Source organism: Mobula birostris, chromosome 16 (genome assembly GCF_030028105.1).
Source record: "Mobula birostris isolate sMobBir1 chromosome 16, sMobBir1.hap1, whole genome shotgun sequence".
Lineage (NCBI taxonomy): Eukaryota > Metazoa > Chordata > Chondrichthyes > Myliobatiformes > Myliobatidae > Mobula > Mobula birostris.
The window spans coordinates 52,970,168-52,992,047 of NC_092385.1; the positions used below are offsets into that span (position 1 = coordinate 52,970,168).

General features: G+C 42.3%; 1 protein-coding gene across 4 annotated transcripts in view; it reads right to left on the bottom strand.

Moving 5' to 3' along the window:
- Window positions 1-12,920, bottom strand: part of sema3h (sema domain, immunoglobulin domain (Ig), short basic domain, secreted, (semaphorin) 3H) — a 233,713-nt gene extending 220,793 nt beyond the window's left edge. The window contains exons 1-2 of one of the 4 annotated variants that reach the window (XM_072280640.1): window positions 12,638-12,920; window positions 11,928-12,231 (exon numbers count right to left, since the gene is read on the bottom strand). In XM_072280640.1, coding sequence (XP_072136741.1) covers window positions 11,928-12,105 — 178 coding nt within the window. In that variant the 5' untranslated portion in view covers window positions 12,106-12,231; window positions 12,638-12,920. Of the gene's footprint in view, window positions 1-11,927; window positions 12,612-12,637 lie in introns of those variants that run through there. The other 3 variants (XM_072280642.1, XM_072280641.1, XM_072280643.1) reach the window with 3 other exon arrangements.
- Window positions 12,921-21,880: the final 8,960 nt, after the last annotated feature.

Sequence of the window (21,880 nt, forward strand, 5' to 3'; positions counted from 1 at the left end):
CCGTGAGCCAGACCTCATTATGGGATCAGGGGTGGAAAGCATCAGTAGCTTTATATTCGTTGGTGTATGACAACCATCAGGCTGCTAAACTAATACGGGTAACCTCATTCAGAGGATCTGTCCTGGGTCCAGCATGTTAGTGCCACCACAAAAGGCGCGACAGCTCCTCTAACTTTCTTGGAAGCTTGTGCAGATTCAGCATGTCACTAAAAATTCTCTAGATGCAAAATGGGGAGTATCCTAACAGGTTGCATCACAGCCTGGTATGGAAGCTCATCTGCCCAGAAACGGAAAAGACTACATAAAGTGATGAATGAATTCTTCATAAAGAATGAATAGACTTTATAAAGGTGCACGTGGATGAGTGCATCCCTCATAGAAACTTTCAGCAGTCCCCAACCGGAAGCCCTGGATAAGCTAAGAGGTTCATAATCTGCTGAGAGCTAAATCAGTAGTGGCAATCCATACAGGTACAAGAGGTTCAGGTGTGACCTCCAGCAGGCAACATCACATACAAAGCAGCAATTGTAAATTATAAATTGTCCATCACAGGCAACATCCGCTCCGCCACGAAGTGCATTTACGTGGTGCGCTTCCACAAGAAAGCAGCATCCATTATCAAAGACCTCCATCATCCAGGCCAAGCTCTCTTCTTACTTCTACCATCGGGCAGAAGGTACAGAAGCCTCGGGTCCCACACCACCCAGGTTCTGGAACAGTTATTACGCTACAACCATCAGGCTCCTAAACTAATATGGGTAACTTCATTCACAACTACTGTGGACATGCAGACTCACTTTCAAGGACTCTTTTACAACCCATGTTCTCAGTATTATTTTATTTGCAGTTTGCCTTCTTTTGCACATTGGTTGGTTGTCAGTTTTTGTTTATGTAGATTTTCTCATAAAATGTTACTGTATTTCTTTTTTCCTGAAAATGCCTTCAAGAAAATAAATTCCAAGATAATAGTATATAGTACTTTGATAGTAAATGTACTTCAAGCTTTCTTTAAACGATGAACTTTGAATACTATTAATTTACAGGTTAAATTGTGAGTACTAGAATTGTATTTTTTTTAAATTTTTGAATGTTAATAGAGAAACTAAACAAAGTAAAGGATATCAGAAACTCTACTTATAAGTGATCGTGCCTACTGTCACACAAACTGATCCGAAAAATCTCCTAATGCCTTCTGCTTCTTTTGTTACCCGTTTCCCCTAGAAGCTTCTTTTATATTTTGCCACGTATTTCTCAAACTCTGTTTTTTTTCATGCTTATAATTGCCAATCCCTTTATATGATACTATGACTATAAAATTTCCACAGTTACTTCCAATGCTGTATAGTTTCCTTGGAACCTAGAGAACAAACGCTGGATCCAGGTTTATGGCTCATCTCAGGAAGTCTCTTTCATTTCTGTTCTTCCAGAACTACTCACCTCTGCTGACATGCTTTATTTCTTTGGCTCTCTCATTTGATCCCTATTGGTTTTGCAGATTGCATTGGCTGGACCTGTTAAGCACTGAGTTTCCTAAAAGTCCTAAGTCTGGTTCAGTTTCTCCTTTCGCGTTATTCCAGGAATAACTCTGCTCATGTGCAAACTACTTTTTTCTTCTTGTATAGAACATGGCACCTGCCTGCATTAAAGTTCACTTCTAATTCTTCTGCCTGATTATATATTATATTATGCGGGAAGCACAGAATCAAATATCGCTGTGATGATTGTATGTTCTAGTATCAATTGTTTGGCGACAATAAAGTATAAAATATAAAGTATATTGTGTGTCCAGTTTAACCTGTAAATTCCAGTCTCTTTTTACAGATTCCACTGCCTCTCCCAATGTAAATTAATCCCAATTTCAGCACCTTGAATTCCTTTTGCATTCCCTGTAAATGCCAATTTGTTTTGATCTCTCTAAATTTAAGGTGCAGTTCATTACCTGTGTCTGGGTTGCTGGATGTCAAATTGAAACTCCAATTCAAATCAGAATACTTAAAATCCATTTTAAGAAAGGAAAGTGCTTTTATGCCATTAGCCTTAGAGGAACATTGACAATGATCTCAAAGACGAAACAGATGCATATTAACACACTATGCCATGTGATACACAGGATCTTTCAGTTGCATAGGAGTTGAGTACCCGAGAAGACACTGGAACAGTACATCCAGAATTACCTGCTCAAACAGTGTGTCATCAGACAGCAAAGCCCACAGAAGAATCAACATGATTGATGACAGACCAGTTACCAAGTGAACACTTCCCCAGGATGGGCTGAGATGGCACCTGTGATGCAATAAATTTCAAAGATTACAGTTTGTTACAGATGTGGATAATGTTGCCCAGTCAGTTCCGGGATACTTATATGGTGCACTGACCTATTGCTGGCTATTTGCAGGTAATTAATATGGAAGAAATGGATCGCCTCAATTTTGTGGTCCAGGCCAAGTAGGAATCCATCCAGTTAGAACATTTGGCACTGGCCATCTTTATCACATTGCCCACTATGAACTCCTTTTTCTTAAAAATCTAAAGCTGCTGCCAATCCTGCTGGAAAGTTAATGATCTCAGTCTTGCACCATCATGAGTGAAACTCATTTAAAAATAGTATTTCGCTATTACGTACTTTCAAAATAATATCATAAAGGAGTTCAGTTCATACCACTTGGTCAAAGTAAAACATTGTTTTCTCCCTTAAAACCCACTGAATTGCTATTGGGAGGATGTAGGACAACGTGATCTCCGATTCTATCCCAGGAAGGCAAAGACATCAATTCTCAGAGTGAGCTGAAGTATTACAATGGAAGAGCATCACTTTTAAATGGAGGACAAAATCAGAGGGATAGGGAGTATTGCATTTTCATAGCTGAAGGCAAAGAGACAACTACTTGTAACTAGTTATTCAGTGGTCCCTGCTGGAAATGCATATGTGAAGGAATCTGATGTAGGTAGGTAAGGATCAACTGTTACATCTCCCAAAGTTGAATAAACAAATAAATGTTCACTATATAACTGCACAACTTAAAAATGCTGATGTAGGTAGTTACCATAGAAACTCACCCAGTGAAAATCAGTGCTTTCAGAAGAGAGGTGGAGTGAAGGAAATAGGAAACAACAGGAATTCTGCAGATGCTGGAAATTCAAGCAACACACATCAAAGTTGCTGGTGAACGCAGCAGGCCAGGCAGCATCTCTAGGAAGAGGTGCAGTCGATGTTTCAGGCCAAGACCCTTCGTCAGGACTAACTGAAGGAAGAGTGAGTAAGGGATTTGAAAGTTGGAGGGGGAGGGGGAGATCGAAAATAATAGGAGAAGCCAGGAGGGGGAGGGATGGAGCCAAGAGCTGGACAGGTGATTGGCAAAAGGGGATACGAGAGGATCATAGGACAGGAGGTCCGGGAAGAAAGACAAGGAGGAGGGGGGGATCCCAGAGGATGGGCAAGAGGTATATTCAGAGGGACAGAGGGAGAAAAAGGAGAGTGAGAGAAAGAATGTGTGCATAAAAATAAGTAACAGATGGGGTACGAGGGGGAGGTGGGGCCTAGCAGAAGTTAGAGAAGTCGATGTTCATGCCATCAGGTTGGAGGCTACCCAGACGGAATAACCTTATTATTCCTAACCTTATTATTAAACCCGCCGATAAGGGGAGTGCTGTTGTAGTCTGGCGTACTGACCTCTACCTTGCCGAGGCACAGCGACAACTCGCGGATACCTCCTCTTATTTACCCCTCGATCGTGACCCCACTAAGGAGCACCAGGCCATTGTCTCCCACACCATCACCGACTTTATCCACTCAAGGGATCTCCCATCCACTGCTACCAACCTTATAGTTCCCACACCCCGCACTTCCCGTTTCTACCTCCTACCCAAGATCCACAAACCTGCCTGTCCTGGCCGACCTATTGTCTCAGCTTGCTCCTGCCCCACCGAACTCATTTCTGCATACCTCAACACGGTTTTATCACCCCCTGTTCAATCCTTTCCGACCTATGCTCGTGACACTTCTCACGCTCTTAAACTTTTCGATGATTTTAAGTTCCCTGGCCCTCACCGCTTTATTTTCACTATGGATGTCCAGTCCTTATATACTTCCATCCCCCATCAGGAAGGTCTCAAAGCTCTACGCTTCTTTTTGGATTCCTGACCTAATCAGTTCCCCTCTACCACCACTCTGCTCCGTCTAGCGGAATTAGTCCTTACTCTTAATAATTTCTCCTTTGGCTCCTCCCACTTCCTCCAAACTAAAGGTGTAGCTATGGGCACCTGTACGGGTCCTAGCTATGCCTGCCTTTTTGTTGGGTTTGTGGAACAATCTATGTTCTGTGCCTATTCTGATATCTGTCCCCCACTTTTCCTTCGCTACATCGACGACTGTATTGGCGCTGCTTCCTGCACGCATGCAGAACTCGTTGACTTTATTAACTTTGCCTCCAACTTTCACCCTGACCTCAAGTTTACCTGGTCCATTTCCGACACCTCCCTCCCCTTTCTAGATCTTTCTGTCTCTGTCTCTGGAGACAGCTTATCCACTGATGTCTACTATAAGCCTACTGACTCTCACAGCTATCTGGACTATTCCTCTTCTCACCCTGTCTCTTGCAAAAACGCCATCCCCTTCTCGCAATTCCTCCGTCTCCGCCGCATCTGCTCTCAGGATGAGGCTTTTCATTCTAGGACGAGGGAGATGTCTTCATTTTTTAAAGAAAGGGGCATCCCTTCCTCCACTATCAACTCTGCTCTTAAATGCATCTCCCCCATTTCACGTACATCTGCTCTCACTCCATCCTCTCGCCACCCCACTAGGAATAGGGTTTACCCTGGTCCTCACCTACCACCCCACCAGCCTCCAGGTCCAACATATTATTCTCCGTAACTTCCACCACCTCCAACGGGATCCCACCACTAAGCACATCTATCCCTCCCCACCCCCTCTGCATTCCGCAGGGATCGCTCCCTACACAACTCCCTTGTCCATTCGTCCCCCCCATCCCTCCCCACTGATCTCCCTCCTGGCACTTAGCCGTGTAAGCGGAACAAGTGCTACACATGCCCTTACACTTCCTCCCTTACCACCATTCAGGGCCCCAAACAGTCCTTCCAGGTGAGGCAACACTTCACCAGTGAGTCGACTGGGGTGATATACTGCGTCCGGTGCTCCCGATGTGGCCTTTTATATATTGGCGAGACCCGACGCAGACTGGGAGACCGCTTTGCTGAACATCTACGCTCTGTCCGCCAGAGAAAGCAGGATCTCCCAGTGGCCACACATTTTAATTCCACATCCCATTCCCATTCTGACATGTCTATCCACGGCCTCCTCTACTGTAAAGATGAAGCCACACTCAGGTTGGAGGAACAACACCTTATATTCCGTCTGGGTAGCCTCCAACCTGATGGCATGAACATCGACTTCTCTAACTTCCGCTAGGCCCCACCTCCCCCCTCGTACCCCATCTGTTACTTATTTTTATGCACACATTCTTTCTCTCACTCTCCTTTTTCTCCCTCTGTCCCTCTGAATATACCTCTTGCCCATCCTCTGGGTCCCCCCCCCCCCGTCTTTCTTCCCGGACCTCCTGTCCCATGATCCTCTCGTATCCCCTTTTGCCAATCACCTGTCCAGCTCTTGGCTCCATCCCTCCCCCTCCTGTCTTCTCCTATCATTTTGGATCTCCCCCTCCCCCTCCAACTTTCAAATCCCTTACTCACTCTTCCTTCAGTTAGTCCTGACGAAGGGTCTCGGCCTGAAACGTCAACTGCACCTCTTCCTACAGATGCTGCCTGGCCTGCTGCGTTCACCAGCAACTTTGTTGAAGGAAATAGGTGAAGGTTTGGTGAAGTGATAGAGTCAAATGAAAACAAACTGCCTTGAACATTTTTAATCAAATTGATTTTCAGGAAGAGAACATTACTAGCAGAGCCAGTATGTAATCCCTATTCCAGTCTCCATGTACAGGAGTGGTGGTTTGTCACTAAATAATTTCCCTGTGGGACAAATAATGTAAGTTCTCCTACATTACTGCTTAACTTCTATGTTAAGATTGATGACACATTCCCGAATCAGGGTGGTGTGAGACTTGAACGAAACTCCAGAGAGGATGATGTTCCCATGTGCCAGCTATCCTAGTTTCTCAGTATTGTGCAGGCCACAGATTTGGGAAGAGGTAGTGGAGAAACTCGGAGTACTTTTTGATGGTGAGTGCTGCAGCCAAGATATGCCTCTCATGGGGGGAGTGAATGCTTAACACATTGGATAAGTTGCTGTTTAAGTGGGGATATACTTTGCCTTGATGACGGAACTTCATGAGTATTGAAGAAGCTGCATTCAATCGAACATGTAGAAAATATTTGGTACAGTGTTAACTTGAGCAATCCAAATACTGGAGGGGCTTTGCACATAATTGCAACATCACTACCGACCTATTCTTGTAGACACAGTATTGTTTGGTTAGTTCAATTAAGTTTCAGTTCAACTCTGATCCCCAGATTTGGTGATAATAACAACAATAGACTGTCGAAAAAACATCATTGGACTGTCACCTGCTAGAGGTGGTTATGTGTGGCACACAGTGTCCATGCCTAAATATTGTCCTGTATCCTGATCTTGCTGTGGGCAGACACTGACTGCTTCATTATCTCAGCAATTGAAAAAGAAACTGTACAATTATCATTAACTATTCCAATGTCTGACTTACTAACAGAAGGAAGGTTATTGATGAAGCAGCTGAAGATGGGCAAGTTAGGACACTGCCCTCAAGATCTCCTGCAACGATTCAAGGGACAGGGGTGAATGACACCTGACAACCTCAACCACTTCCTTTGTGCAAGGTAATAACTCCAACCAGAATCTTCTCAATAAATTCAATTGTACCACTGCTTGTATAACGTCACCCTCATCGGAAGACCACAGTCATTGCAGATTGGAAGTAACATCTTCTCACTGACAATTAACACAGGTGCACCTCAAGTATGTGTGCTTAGCTTAATGTTCTATTCTCTCTACACCCACAACTGTGTGGCTAGGCACAGTTCAAATGCCATCTATAAATTTGCTGATAACACAACTACTGTTGGCAGAATTTCAGATGGTGACAGGAGTGAGAAAGATCAGCTGATTTGAGTGGTGTCACAACAACCTGGCACTCAACATCAGTAAGACGAAGGAATTGATCGTGGACTTCAGGAAGAGGAAGCTGAGGGAAAATGCTCCAGTCCTCATCAAGGATTCAGCAGTAGAAGGGGAGAGCAGTTTCAAGTTTCTGGGTGTCAACATCTCTGGAGATCTGGTCCCGGGACAAACAATTTGTTGCGATTATAAAGATATGACAGCAACTATATTTCATTAGGAGTTGTGGAGACTTGGTATGTCAGCAAAAACTCATGCAAGTTTATAGAGATGTACCATGGAGAGCATTCTAACCGGTTGCAACACCGTTTGGTATGGAAGGGCCACTGCACGGGATTGGGAAAAGCTGCAGAAGGTTGAAAACACAGCCGGCTCCAACATGGGCTCTAGCTTCCCCAGCATCCAGGACTCCTTCAAAAGGTGATGTCCCAATAAGGTCGCACCCATCACTCAGGACACCCAATGCTTTTTTCCCATTGTTACCATCAAGGAAAAGGCACAGGAGCCTGAAGATACACACTCAGCATTTTAGGAACAGTTTCCTCCCCTCCATCATCAGATTTCTGTTTGGTCAATGAACCCACGAACACTATATCACTTTTTTTTGTTTTCTTTTGCACTCCTTGTTTAATTATATATAACTTACAGTTTTCATTATAATATATTGCAATGTACTGCTGCTGAAAAACAACATATTTCATGACATATGCCAGCGATATTAAACCTGATTCTGATTCAGATTCTGACCCTCATTCAATCGCCAGTCACTCGCACATCTCTTTATGAAATTCAATATTTTGCCTGTGTTTGTACAACTCTGATGAGGTCTGGAGCTAAATAACTCTGATGAACACCAAAAGGATTTTCAGTGAAAAGGTGATTAATGAATAAATACCACTAATGACATTTTGCTACAGAAAGAGTTGAACCGAATTGTTTTATGAACCGAGGTATGGTGGAAAGCTTTTGTTTGTTTGCCATTCAAACTGATTCCACACATAAGTACATTGTAGTAGTATAAAAGAATACAGAATGTAGTGTTAGATTACAGAGAAAGTGCAGTGCAGGTAGGTAAAATGCAAGAGTCACAACAAGTTAGATTGGGAGATCAGGAGTCCATTGTTTAGTGTATACGAGTCTGAAAAGAGCAGGAGAGAAGCTGTCTTTGAGCCTGGTGGTATATCCTCTCAAACCTTTGGTATCTTCTGCTTAACAATATTGTAGAGGCCCATGGTCTTTGCTGCATCCATTACACTGAGCCGTTCGTCACTTCAAAAGACCATTAGGAGGTGACCAAGGTGAATTAGTGCTACAAACACTTCAGCCTTGCAGTATGCACTCCTGTCAGAGAGCTCCATCACAGGGGGCAGAAATATTCTAGACACCCTCCTCCCATAAGTGGTTTGATTTTTTTTAATGTAAAATTTCAGCTGCTCTTGTGGCCCTTAACTCCATCTATCAGTTGCCAATTCCACTGTTGAGTAGATATGTAATCAGGTGCCATAGCTTCACAGATGGAGCCTCATTTTTAGACACTGACAAGCACATCCACAACCCTCACCAAACAAGGGCCCTGGCCTCATACCGCAGAGTGAGAGATATGTTTATAATTTGTCATGGAAGAAATTTCTGCTCAAGGCAATGGACTGTCGCTGTCACGTGGGTGACGAGCTTTGAGTGTTAGATCTATTCTGAATCTATCCCATTTAGCATGGTGATAGTGCCAGAATGAAAGCATCCTCATTGTTACGATGGGGGCTTTCAGTTCCCTAAGAAATATGGGATGGAGTCTTCTATTAATAGTGCATTCATGGTACCTAGGATGGGAATGATTAAGTCAAGTAAGCTAGTCCCATGCTAGTTCATTCACCACGCATTCTATATCCAGTCCTATAAGTAGGTCCCTCAGGATTCTGTCACAGTGTTTCAGAGTCACTCAATGGTGAATGTTAACATTCATCACCCAACTTACACTCAGTGGCTACTTTATTAGGTACACTTGTATACCTGTTTGTTAACGCAAATATCTAATCAGCTAATCATGTGGCAGCAACTCAATGCATAAAACATGCAGACCTGGTCAAGAGTTTCAGTTCTTGTCCATGCCAAACATCAGAGTGGAGAAGAGATGTGATGTGGTGACTTTGACCGTGGAATGATTGTTTTGCCAGATAGGGTGATCTGAGTACTTTAGAAACTGCTGATCTCCTGGGATTTTCGTGCACAACAGTCTCTAGAATTCACAGAGAATGGTGTGAAAACAAAAAAAAAAAAATAAATCCAGTCTTTGGCAGCTCTGTGGCAAAAAATGCCTTGTTAATCAGAGAGGTCGGAGGAGAATGGCCAAACTAGTTCAAGCTGACAGGAAAGCAACAGTAACTTAAATAACCACATGTTACAATAGTGGTGTGCAGAAGAGCATCGCTGAATGTCAAATCTTGATAATCCAACCTCCATCCAAAATCATGGCCAATGCCTGGGGGCCCATTGAGTTTCAATACACTTTCCATTGTGGTTGGATACAACCAAATTACCTACCAAGTAATTTCACAAGCAGTTAAAAATCAACCACCTTGCTAGCGTTCCAGAGTTACAGACAGAACAGCCATGATAATGAATCTTCATGAGAAGTTAATGAAATATAGGGAAGTTGGCATATTTCCAGATAAATCAGGAATTCCACATCACTCTGCCTTCAGCTTTTGTATTTATGTCCCCTGAATTATAAGAAAGACCCAACCAAGGTAAGGATAATAGATTCCCTTCTTTAAAGAATGTAAAGGTGGTGTCTCATGTATTTATGGGATCTCAAGACACCTGCCATGGATTAACATCTGTTTGCCATTTTTGTGAAAATCTGTCTGAGAGCACTAATATGGCCTTCAAGAGCCGATCTGGTGTCTGCAAGTAACCTCAATTCTTAAAAACTTTAAACTTTTTGAGAAAATCCAAATAAGAATAAAGGAAAACTTCACAGTTTGATGAACGCAAGGTCCACCAAATCAAATACTACCTTCACTACCCCCAACTCTTGAAAGATGTCTTCTAGGATCTACCTGAACAGCTTCATAAACAGGGGTAGATTAACCAATGAAACCCTGTCTTTTTTCCCATGAGAAAACTCTACTCAGCAGCAAACAACCCCTGCCCAAAAGTCTCTGCTCAAGAGGAGTTCCTCCTTGAAGGAGGTCTTTATTTGGATGGAGACTTGGTGTCCCGTATGTGAACTTCACTGAAGAGTTATCACTAAAATCTTAGTGCTCTTTTTTTGCACTCTTTTCTTTGCTCAGTGAATGCCTGACATCAATAAATCCACCCTTAAGCATCGTTGCTGGAATTTTACCCAAAGATACATTCATCACATAAATATTTTGCATTACATCTACTAGCTCTGTTGAAAAATGACCAACAGTACAATTGTGGCTTTCAAAGCCAGCTTGTCTGTTTTCAACCATAAAGCACAAGAGTACAATACTCATAGCTGCAGGACACCCGTCACACTGTAATGTTAGGGTGTCACCTCGTAGATCCATTGATGAAGATTGACCAGCAATAACTCATGTTCTTTATCAACATTTATCCTTCAAATGACATGTACAAGAGATTGTAAGCCTATCATCTGATTTATGGAAACTTGTGTTCAAATCCAAAGTTGTAAAGCAATATGACATATTCTGGGGGCTTCTGATAGCTCAAAATCTTTCCTTACTTGCAAAATTCTTGTCATAGAGCCATTGGGTAGTAGGTCATATACAAAATGCTGGAGGAACTCAGTCGGGCAGGCAGCATCTACAGGAAACAGTGGACGTTTCAGGCTGAGACCCTGCATCAGGACTGGAAAGGAAGGGGAAAGAAGCCAGAATAAGAAGTGGGGGGGGGGGGAAGGGAGGGAAAGGAATATTACTGCATCCCCACCCAAATGGCTTCACCTATCACCTTCTACCTTGCACTCCTCCACCCTCCCGCCTTCTCATTTTGCTCTCTTCCCCAGTCCTTTCCAGCCCTGAAAAAGGGGCTCAGCTTGAAACCTCAACTGCGTTCCTCTCCTGCTGAGTCCTCCACCAGTTTATACGAGTTACTCTGGATTTCCAGCATCTGCAGAATCTCTCGTGTTTACTTTTGGATAGGTAATGGTTAACAAGAGTTGGAATTCCTGCTATACAGTTAGTTAATATTTAAACGCGCCATTTGCGCCCAAACTAACGCATTGCCAGAGAAGTGTCACAAATTATAAGGTAATTGTCCAATAAAATTAATGATTCCAATAATAGTTTTCAGACAAAGAACGCTGGGGCTGATTTCAATTGATATTACTGTATTCAATCTGACATTTCATAAAACATGTGTAAGGCATTGGTTTTATGAAAAACCTGTTGAGACTGTGAGATTTCAGCAACAATTGATTAATAGACAGGGTGTGGTCTTAACGCATATTAAGACCAAGAGACTAGATGTACATCTGCAAGTTTAAGTAGAGAAGCGATACCCTGGTACCCAGGGGGAGGGGGGTGCGGTGGGGGGAATAAAGCAATAGATATTTTTAAAAAAGAAAGCGGAGTGAGAGATGGTGATGGACACAAGAGACAAGAGACAATCAGACATTCAAATTTGTGGAAGTGACGGGAGGTTGAAGAAGAATCAGAGGGGAAAAAACTGAAAGACAATCAGAAATAACCAAATAATTCATGAGGTGGTTGAGGCAGAAGAAAACGATAGAAAAAGTGATACTGGATGGTACAGACAGTGAGACACGAGAACGAGAAGAGCACGGTCAAGGAGCAAGCGTGAATCATTTGAGTTGTACCTGAGAAGGTGAGCCGGAGCCTGGCCTGCGGCGGTCTCCAAGCGATCGCCGCCCTGTCCCCGGGCAGACAGAGAAGGGAAACCTGAAGGATGAACGCGCTGAGCCTGCGGAGACCGAAGGTGAGCCGACGTCCACTGGGATCCGGAGATAAACGGGGAACCCAACTGATCCGCGACATTGTCACTTTGTTTCCAGTCTCTCCGAAGTCTATTTCAGTAAACCACAACAGCAATCCTTCCAAACCTAACGGTCCCGGTGAAATCTCAGGGTGCAGGGGTTGACAGGAGAAGAGAAGGAAAAGCAGCTGCAAATTTAAAAAAAGACACTCAGGTTTCAGTTTGATTGACCTTTTCCAGCCCAAGGGCTGGACGAACCACAGAAATTTCAAGACTTTTCCTCCCAATTAACCTCTTTGGATAAAAGGGTCAGAAGCGCACAGTTGGAGGTTGTCACCGGCTTCGTCGCCTTTTGCCGGGCACACACTAAGTATACATCAGCGCCGTTCTCTCCCCTCTCCCCCTCTCTCTGTCTCTCTCTCTCGGTGTAACGTTAGGTGTGAGACATTAGCTATTGTGGTCCCACTTTGATTTCTGGCTGCCTTTTTGCCCAGTGATCTGACTGCTTCAACGCGTCTATCTGTTGTGGGAGAGGCGGAGCCCGGAACACACCCTCTACTCTCCTTCAATGCGATCCCAAGACTGTCTACTGACCTTCACCGCTTTATTTCCAGCTTGCGATTCCTTTTTTTTCAGTCGCAGAGTCCTATATGACTGAAAACTTCAGCCTCTCCCTTTGCGCTCCACGTGTGTTTGATCGGCACATAAATCAGTTTAGGAAAACGTCCTGTCGGCGTCAATGAAATCCAGAATTTCGTTTGCTCGCTCTTTTGAATGTTGGAGCCAGATAACCCCTGCCTGTATCCTCTGGGTGTGTCAGAGAGGGTGTCTGTGTAAGTGCTGATGCGCCTCTGAACTGGTTGCACTTGACTCACTGTTCAAGCGGCCGCGTGGGTCTGTGAGGGAGGCTCGGGACGCGCGGATACCAGAGTAATTAATTGTTTCCTTCCGCGGAAGCACTTTACAGCGTTCATTGGTTTTAATGGCAATGCCACGGGAGCCTTCACCGTCAGAACCACGGAGTATCGGTTTTCGGCAAAAGGCAACAGGGAATGATATCGGGGTTTAAACGGAGTGATAATGGGGGGGGCAGATGCTGGAAAATGGGCAGATTGGACATATTTGGCTCGCACTCACTGAGAGGAGGAGATTTTGAGTTGATCCAAGAAGTGTTCAAAGGGTCTGTTTCTTGAGAGGAGTTCATTGGAAGGCAGGGGCATACACTTAGAACAAGCACTGGCCCATTTAGAAATTAAATGAAGAAAAAGTGGAAGATTTCTTTGCAGAACAATATCTATTGTGGACGAATGCTTTCAAAATAGAGAATTTTAGAGTTTTTTATACGGCATAGTTACCCAGAGTTATGGGACAAAGGCAGCTGGGGGAAGTTGAGATGACCATAAAGCATAAGACATAAGGGCAGAGCAGCACGCACAAAGTGCTGGAGGAACTCAGCAGGCCAGGCAGCATCTAGGAAAAGAGTACAGTCGACGTTTCGGGCCTGAACCCTTCAGCGGGACTTAACAGAATTCAATCCATTGAGTCTGTTCCGCCATTCCATCATGACTGATTTATCATTCCTCTCAACCCAACTATCCTGCCTCCTTCTTTGACGCCCTTATTAAGCAAGAGCCTAACAACCTCCGCTTTAAATATACCCAACGACGTGGCCTCCACAGCCCTCTGAGGCCAATGAATTGCACAGAAGCGCATGGGGGTAGTTGGCAGGGCCAACGGTTACACTTATGTCAAACTGTCCTCGAGAAGGGATGGGAAACCACCATTCAGAGTCCCTGGCTTGCAGTGGATGAAGCTACATTTGTAGTGCAGTCGGACAGAAAGCTCCAAGGTTTAGTAACATTTGAGAAGGTGACGTGCTTCAAGGTCGAGGTGTGTGAGGTGGTGGTGAGATTGGGGGGGGAGGGGAGGGGTTAGGGTGATGCAAAGGAAGGTATTACATTTGGTGGTATTTCCTTGTACCCATTGCTGTATGAGAATATGTCATAAAATTGTGTCAATATTATTTATTTACTACTACTAGTATTGTTTGCTTTTTTAAATTTGCACATTGGTTGTGTGTCTGACTTTCTTTGTGTGTAGCTTCTCATTGATTCTGCTGTTTATTTGTATCTACTGTGAATGCCCACAAGAAAATGATTGTCACGGTAGTATACGGTGACATGTATGTACTTTGATAATAAATTTACTTTAAACTTTGAAGTGTTTTTGAATAAGCTTTGGGGAGTGGCACAGTGATTCCTGAAGATAGCTCATGTTGGAACCATGTTGTGCTGGTCAAGCTAAAGCAACACACACAAAATGCTGGAGGAACTCAGCAGGACAGGCAGCATCTACGGAAAAGAGTAAACAGTGGCCATTTCAGGCCAAGACACGAAGGGATTTTGAGCATCCGCAGATTTTCTCTTGTTTGGACACCTTTAAGTGGACACCTTTCTTTTGAATGGTGAACAACAGGAATTCTGCAGATGCTGGAAATTCAAGCAACACACATCAAAGTTGCTGGTGAACGCAGCAGGCCAGGCAGCATCTCTAGGAAGAGGTGCAGTCGACGTTTCAGGCCGAGACCCTTCGTCAGGACTAACTGAAGGAAGAGTGAGTAAGGGATTTGAAAGTTGGAGGGGGAGGGGGAGATCCAAAATGATAGGAGAAGACAGGAGGGGGAGGGATGGAGCCAAGAGCTGGACAGGTGATTGGCAAAAGGGATATGAGAGGATCATGGGACAGGTGGTCCGGGAAGAAAGACGGGGGGGGGTGCGGTTGGACCCAGAGGATGGGCAAGGGGTATATTCAGAGGGACAGAGGGAGAAAAAGAGAGTGAGAGAAAGAATATATGTATAAAAATAAGTAACAGATGGGGTACAAGGGGGAGGTGGGGCATCAGCAGAAGTTAGAGAAGTCGATGTTCATGCCATCAGGTTGGAGGCTACCCAGATGGAATATAAGGTGTTTTGAATGGCGATAAGCTTTTCAAACATTATTGAATATAAAACAGTACTGAACAGGAATCAGCCACTGGCACTGGCACACACTGTTGTGCCAAGCTAATTAAGCTAATGATGCCTAATTAAATATAAAATATAAAGGCCCATATCCTTTTCATTCTCTGCATTTTCATTTTGCTACCTAACAGCCTCTTAAACACCTCTATGGTATCTGCCTCTACCACTACCATTGGCAGCACATTCCAGGCATCCACCACATTTGTCAGGAGATGAATGCAAAAAAAATTACCCTGAAACCTTCATTGAACTTTCTCTCTATCACCGTAACTGGATTCCCTCTAGTATTAGACTTTTCAACCCTGGGGGAAAATAATACTGACTGTCTATTTAAACTTCTCATAATTTTATACATTTCTATCAGATCTCCCCTCAGTCTCTGCTGCTCCAGAGAAACAACTGCAACTTGTCCATCTGCTCCTTATAGCACATGTCTTCTAATCCAGGCAGCAGTCCAGTAAACTTCTTTTGACCCGCTCCAAAGTTTTGACATATTCCATCAGAATTCCATCAGAATTGAATGCAATATTCCACATCAAGGCGTGTGACTAGCAAGAGCTTTGTGAAGATGCAGTATAACGTCCTGATTCTTGAACTTAATGCCTCATCTAATAAAGGCAAACATGTCTTCTTTACCGCCCAATCAACTTGTACAGCCATTGTTATGGATATCCTCGTTCAGACAAAAGAGGGCATTCCACCATACTCCTGATGCAGAGAATCTGTGATGTGTCAGGAGATGAATCAATTACCGGACCATTTTCACTTCCTAGACTGCTCCTGTAGCTGCAGCATTTATGTGGCTGGTTTAGTGAAATCAGTGATCTATTTAAGTTTCTGGATATTGATGGTTAGGGATTTGGCAAAGGCAGTGCTGCTAACTACCAGGACAAGTTCTAATATCCTGCATTTTTGTATAATTCAAATGTTATCCCCAGCATCAGCATGCAAGCTCAGAATAATTCATTATTTGAAGGGGACTCTACTACTCATGCATTACTTATTTACTTACACAATTAATCTTCTTTTGCACTTGGTTATTTGTTCATCTTTGTTAAGTTTAGTTTCCTATAAATTCTGCTTTTTCATTTGCCTTTAACTGTCTGCACAAGAATGAATCTTAGGGTAGTAATGTATTTAATTTGAACTTTGGCCTTTGATCTTCAGATGGATTTGAAATGAAGCAGCCAAAGGTGTTTAGGCTTGGTGCAGGAGTCTGAGGAACCTCAGAAGATATGCCTTTGGGTTGAGATGAATATTTCCAACACCTGCAGTCACCTAGCTTTCTGCTGGGTATAAGTCCAGCCAATGGAGAGATTCTCTGTGATTTAGAATGTGGCCTGAGCTTCTTAACACTGCGCTCAGTGAAGTTCTATATCTTCATGTCAAGTGGATGATCTGACTAAATGGTGGAACATTCTCAGCTATCAGAATGCCCAATATCTTTTCCAGAGACTGAATGCAATTTTTAAATTACTTTACACAAAATCAAATTAAAAATCAGTAAAAGTATCCCATAAAGTAATCCCAACCTGGTGCAAAGGTGGATGTGGTGAAAATTGCTTTTGTAAGGCTGAGGTTTTGGCACGTGAAAAGAGTTTCCTGCTTCATCTTATACCTCACATTACAATTAATAGGATAGACCTTGATTTTGTGCAAAAGTTAAATGACACAGCCCGCTTTTTCAATGCTCCCTTTTCAGTTTTATTTCCCTTCAATAAAAAAACAAGATAATGATGTAAAGATCACTCATTCAATACTATCAATGAAGATGAAAATCAGGCTAGTAGTTTAATTGATCACATGGGCTCATTAGGCCAGAATAGCTTGTTACTGTGCTGTATTCAAAGTTCACAAATTCAAAGCAAATTTTTATTATTAACAGACATATACTGTACTGTGCAAAAGTATTAGGCGCACACACACACACACACACACACACACATATATATATATATATAGAGAGAGAGAGAGAGAGAGAGAGAGAGCGCACCAGGGTGCCTCAGACTTTTGCAAGTACTGTATTTGTCAATGTGGAGTGGAGAGCGAGTTTGTAAATCTGGTGGGAGCAGAAGATGTTGGGAATGGTGAGGGTGGAATGCCGTAGGTGGAGTGTGGGACAGGTGGCAGAGAAGGAGTGCCAGGGACAGGGGATTGCATGGGTGCAGACACACCCAGCCCTGAGACACCAGGCAAGGCCATTTGATTCCAAACAATTGGCTTATTGATCATTACAGAATGTCTCTCTGGCACTTCCCACTCCCTCCCGTCTTCCTTCCCCTTTACTCAATCATAATTCCCCTCTCCCTGCCCCTTCCCGCTCTCAGTCCACAACAAAGATCCCAGGACAGAATCAGGTTTGTCATTGCTCACGTATGTCATGAAATTTGTTTTTTTTTTGTGACAGCAGTACAGTGCAATGCATAAAATTACTGCAGCACTGTGCAAAATTCTTAGGCACCCTAGCTCTATATATGTGCCTACGACTTTTGCACAGTGCAGTATGTCACCATATGAAACGCTGAGATTCATCTTCTTGCAGGCAATCACAGTAAATGCAAGAAACGCAATAGAATCAATGATAGACCACACCCAACAGGATGGACAATAACCAACATGCAAAAAAAAAACAAGGGACTGTGCAAATGCAAAAAGAAAGAGGAAGAAAAAAGAAGCAATAATAATAATGAGCAATAAAAACTGAGAATATGAGATGAAGAATCCTTGAAAGTAAGTCCAGTTCTGTGGGAACAGTTCAGTGATGGGGCGAGTGAAGTTATCCCCTTTTGTTCAAGAGCCTGATGGTTGAGGGGTAATAACTGTTCCTGAACCTGGTGGTGTGAGTCCTGATGTTTCTGGACCTTCTTCCTGATGGCAGCAGCAAGATGAAAGCATGACCTAGATGGTGGGGGGGGTCAAGAGGTAAAGAGATTGATGGATAAATGCTATAGATAGATAAAAATCAAATTGCCCTTGTCAGCAGCTGGGTCTAAAATGTGGGAACTGTGTTGGGACTTGGTTGAACATATTATGGATATTACCTTTTCTTTGTGTGGAAATTATTTTCACTGCTGTTGAACCTGGATGGTCTGTACAAAAAGTAGTGGGTGGTTATGGCCCTAATTCACAGAACAATGTATGAAAAAGTCTTTGGTCCGGTTGCTGTGCTGCTCACATTGTGTGTGTGTGTGTGTTGCTCTGCCTGCAAACCTTAAAAGCTCTTTTTTTTTTTGCAGTTTTGACTCTTTTGCAACTCTCGCATCTGCCGAAAGGCTGAGACTTTGAATCCCATTCTGCAAGCAGGTTTCAGGCTCTTATGCAATATTGGGGGCATTTGCCATATCCAAGGCAAAGGATAGGCAGTGCTTTGCTTTGGAAGTCCAGCTTCCACCACAGATCGAATATAAAGATTGTTCAATTAAAGTGAGGAAAGTAGATTCCATTGTGTTGGTCAGAATTTGGCCTTCAATGGACACCAGCTCGCCCAGTCATTGTTTCACTGCTATTCATTTATTTTTGTTTTGTGCAGATTTATCTACACGATTCAATATGAAAAAAACTCAACCAGGATGTGAGTATAAATTCTACTCCTGGCACTTTAGCATCAAGGATAACATTCCAAAGAATTCCAGAGTGAATACTGCATTGTTGAAGATGTTATTTATTAAATGGAATGTCAAATTCAGAACTGAACTATTTGCTCTCTCTGGTAGACATAAGCTCCCAATGCGTTATATTGGAAAAGTATCAGAGGAGTTGTATATTTGTTAACATTTTTTACAGGAACTAATAAAGTGGCCACAAAGTGAATGTTCGTGGTTTTCTGCTGCTGTAGTCCATCCGCTTCAAGGTTTGACCTTTTGTGCATTCACAGATATTCTTCAGCACACCACTGTTGTAACACGTGATTATTTGAATCAGCTGTCAGCTTGAATCAGTGTGGCCATTCCTCTCAACGCACTCAAAATGCTGGAGGAACTCAGCAGGCCAGGCAGTATCTATGGAAAAGAGTAAGCAGTTGACTTTTTGGGCAGAGATGTAGTCTTGATGAAGGGTCTTGGCCCAAAACTCAACTGTTTACTCTTTTCCAGGCCTGGCCTGCTGAGTTCCTCCAGCATTTGGTGTGCGAGGCTTTGGATTTCCAGCATCTGCAGATTGGCCATTCCTTTCAGACTTCTCTCATTAACAAGTCATTTTTGCCCACAGAACTGCCGTTCATTGGATGTTTTTGATTTGCTTTTTGCATCATTCTCCATAAACTCTAGAGACTGTTGTGCTTGAAAATACCAGGAGATCAACAGTTTCTGAGATACTCAAACCACCCCATCTGGCACCAACAATCAAAGTAATTTAAAATACATTACTTCTGCATTCTGATATTTGGTTTGAACAACGGAACTTCTTGACCATGTCTGTGTGCTTTGAGTTGCTGACACATGATTGGCTGATCAGATATTTGCATTAACGAGAAGGTGTACAGGTGTACCGAATAAAGTAGTCACTGACTGTATATTGTGCATGAATTTAGATGCCCTATTTGCGACGCTGATCAAGGCTGTATTCAAAAATACTTCATTGGTTGTAAAAGTGCTTCAAATATCCTAAGGTCTAACAAATGTTACTTCCTTCTCTCGTGCAATGTTGGTATCTCTAGTAAATTTATCAATATTACACTCAACCAGTTGCTGTGATCTTTCAGTACAAAGACCAGACCATTGTAAGGATAGAAAATTTCCTTCTCTAAATGACATTAGTGAACTGGGTGGACTCCCGACAACAATCCATTGATGTTGCTATCCACATCATCAGTATTAGATTTTTACTTCAGATTTATTAATTCATTGTATTTAAATTCTTCAGCTTCCCCAGTCGGATTTGAATTTATTCAACTGGATCATTAGCCAGGCCTCTGAATCGACAGTCTGGTAGTATAGCCGGGATGTTAATGTTTACATTACCACACTTTACATGACGACACTTTTAAAGGATTTAATTAATTATAAAGTGCTTTTGAGACATCCTTAGGTCATAAAGAGACATAAATTCATATTCTTTCTTGCTGCTTTCATTTACAAAATTGCAGTTCTGCCGCACACGTCATTATCTGCAGAGTGAAGACAAACTGTACTCGAGAGCTAATGCATTGCAATAAAAGGATGTTTAATTGCAAGTAAATTGCTTCAGATTGTTTTCCCTGCAAACATTCTGGATCTCAGATTATATCAATTGCTATTAATGACTATTCAAATGTTGTCATTCAGAGAACCATTGATCAATGCACTAACTGTGCTCAGATTGCACTGGATATATTGCCAAACTAAAATAATGTACATATCGCAATGTGTATAGGATTTCATAATGGAAACTCCCCAAGCTTCAAGGACCTAATACCTTTGCAAAAAATGAGAATGGGGTTGAAGAGATTGAAGAGTAGCTTACGAGAACACATAGAAAAGCTGATAGATCTTTATGAATCAATACAGGAGGAAACGCCCTCTGGTGCCTTGGACTGTTAATGCAAGGAGGATCTTGCTTAAATTTCAAGTTTGATGGAAACCATCTCCAAGCCCCTTGCCCCCTTCGTGAAGCAAAGGACGACATGATCGCTCTACCTATGAATCTGTACCATTTCAAGCAGGGTGAGAATCTAGAGGCTATGTTAAATTTGATGCCCAGAAGGACCTGTTAGTTATATTTTGACAGGAAGTTTTCTGTCAATATGTAGTGCCCCACAAAGAACAAAGCTTCACTGCCATCTACAGGTCAGAATGAGACATTTAACTTCAGGAATGCTTTTGAGGGAAGAATACTGCAAAACTTTCCACTAATCTTAGGCATTGTGGGATAACTTTAGTGTGGCAGATTGCGAAAATAATATGATTTAAATTTGTTTCATCCTCCATATGTTTTTTCATTTTATAGCTTTGATGTATTTGTATTTCGGTCCCCAGTGCCTTCTTGCAGATTAATCAAAATAATTTGCTCACTAGTATACAAACAAAATTATTGTCCATTATGATCCTTTACTGTGTATGTTTTTTATTATTATTTTCCTCTAAAAAGGAACACTGTTGTCAATTTATGGAGTGTCTTTATATGCACTGACTTTTGTTGAAAGTTCATAGAATCAGAATCAGGTTTATTATCACTGGCATGTGATGTGAAATTTGTTAACTTATCAGCAGCAGTTCAATGCAATACATAATATAGCAGAGAGAAGAAAATAATAATAATAAATAAACAAGTAAATCAATTACATATATTGAATAGATTTTTAAAAATGTGCAAAAACAGAAATACTATTTATTAAAAAAAGTGAGGTAGTGAAATGTTAACATTTTCTGTTTACATACATGCAGCCTGCCCAACTGAGTAATAACATCATTCTCTGTTTTATTTCGGATTTTTCAGCATCTGCAGAACTTTTCTCTTGGACGTAACTGCATACACTGGTGAAATTAATTCTGTCCCGCCTGTTTCTATTTGTTTCACACTAACCAACTAATGCATTTCTCATTCAATTAATCTGGCATATTTTACAGGTCTGATCTTGTGGGTTTAAATCCTTCTCCAATATCAAATGCAAACTTATAATTAAAGAGAATAGAGTGCTATACTACTGAAGGTGCTGTCTTTCGGGTGAGCTCTTAAAACAACTTTTCCAACAGCCCTTCAGGTAAAAATCTGATCTAATTGTCAGTAGATGGGTTTATTCTCCAATGTGCAAACCAATATTTGCCTTACAAATATTTTAGCAGAATTATTTGGTCATTATAACATGACAGTTTGTGCTACTTGAGTTTCTTACATTACAGAA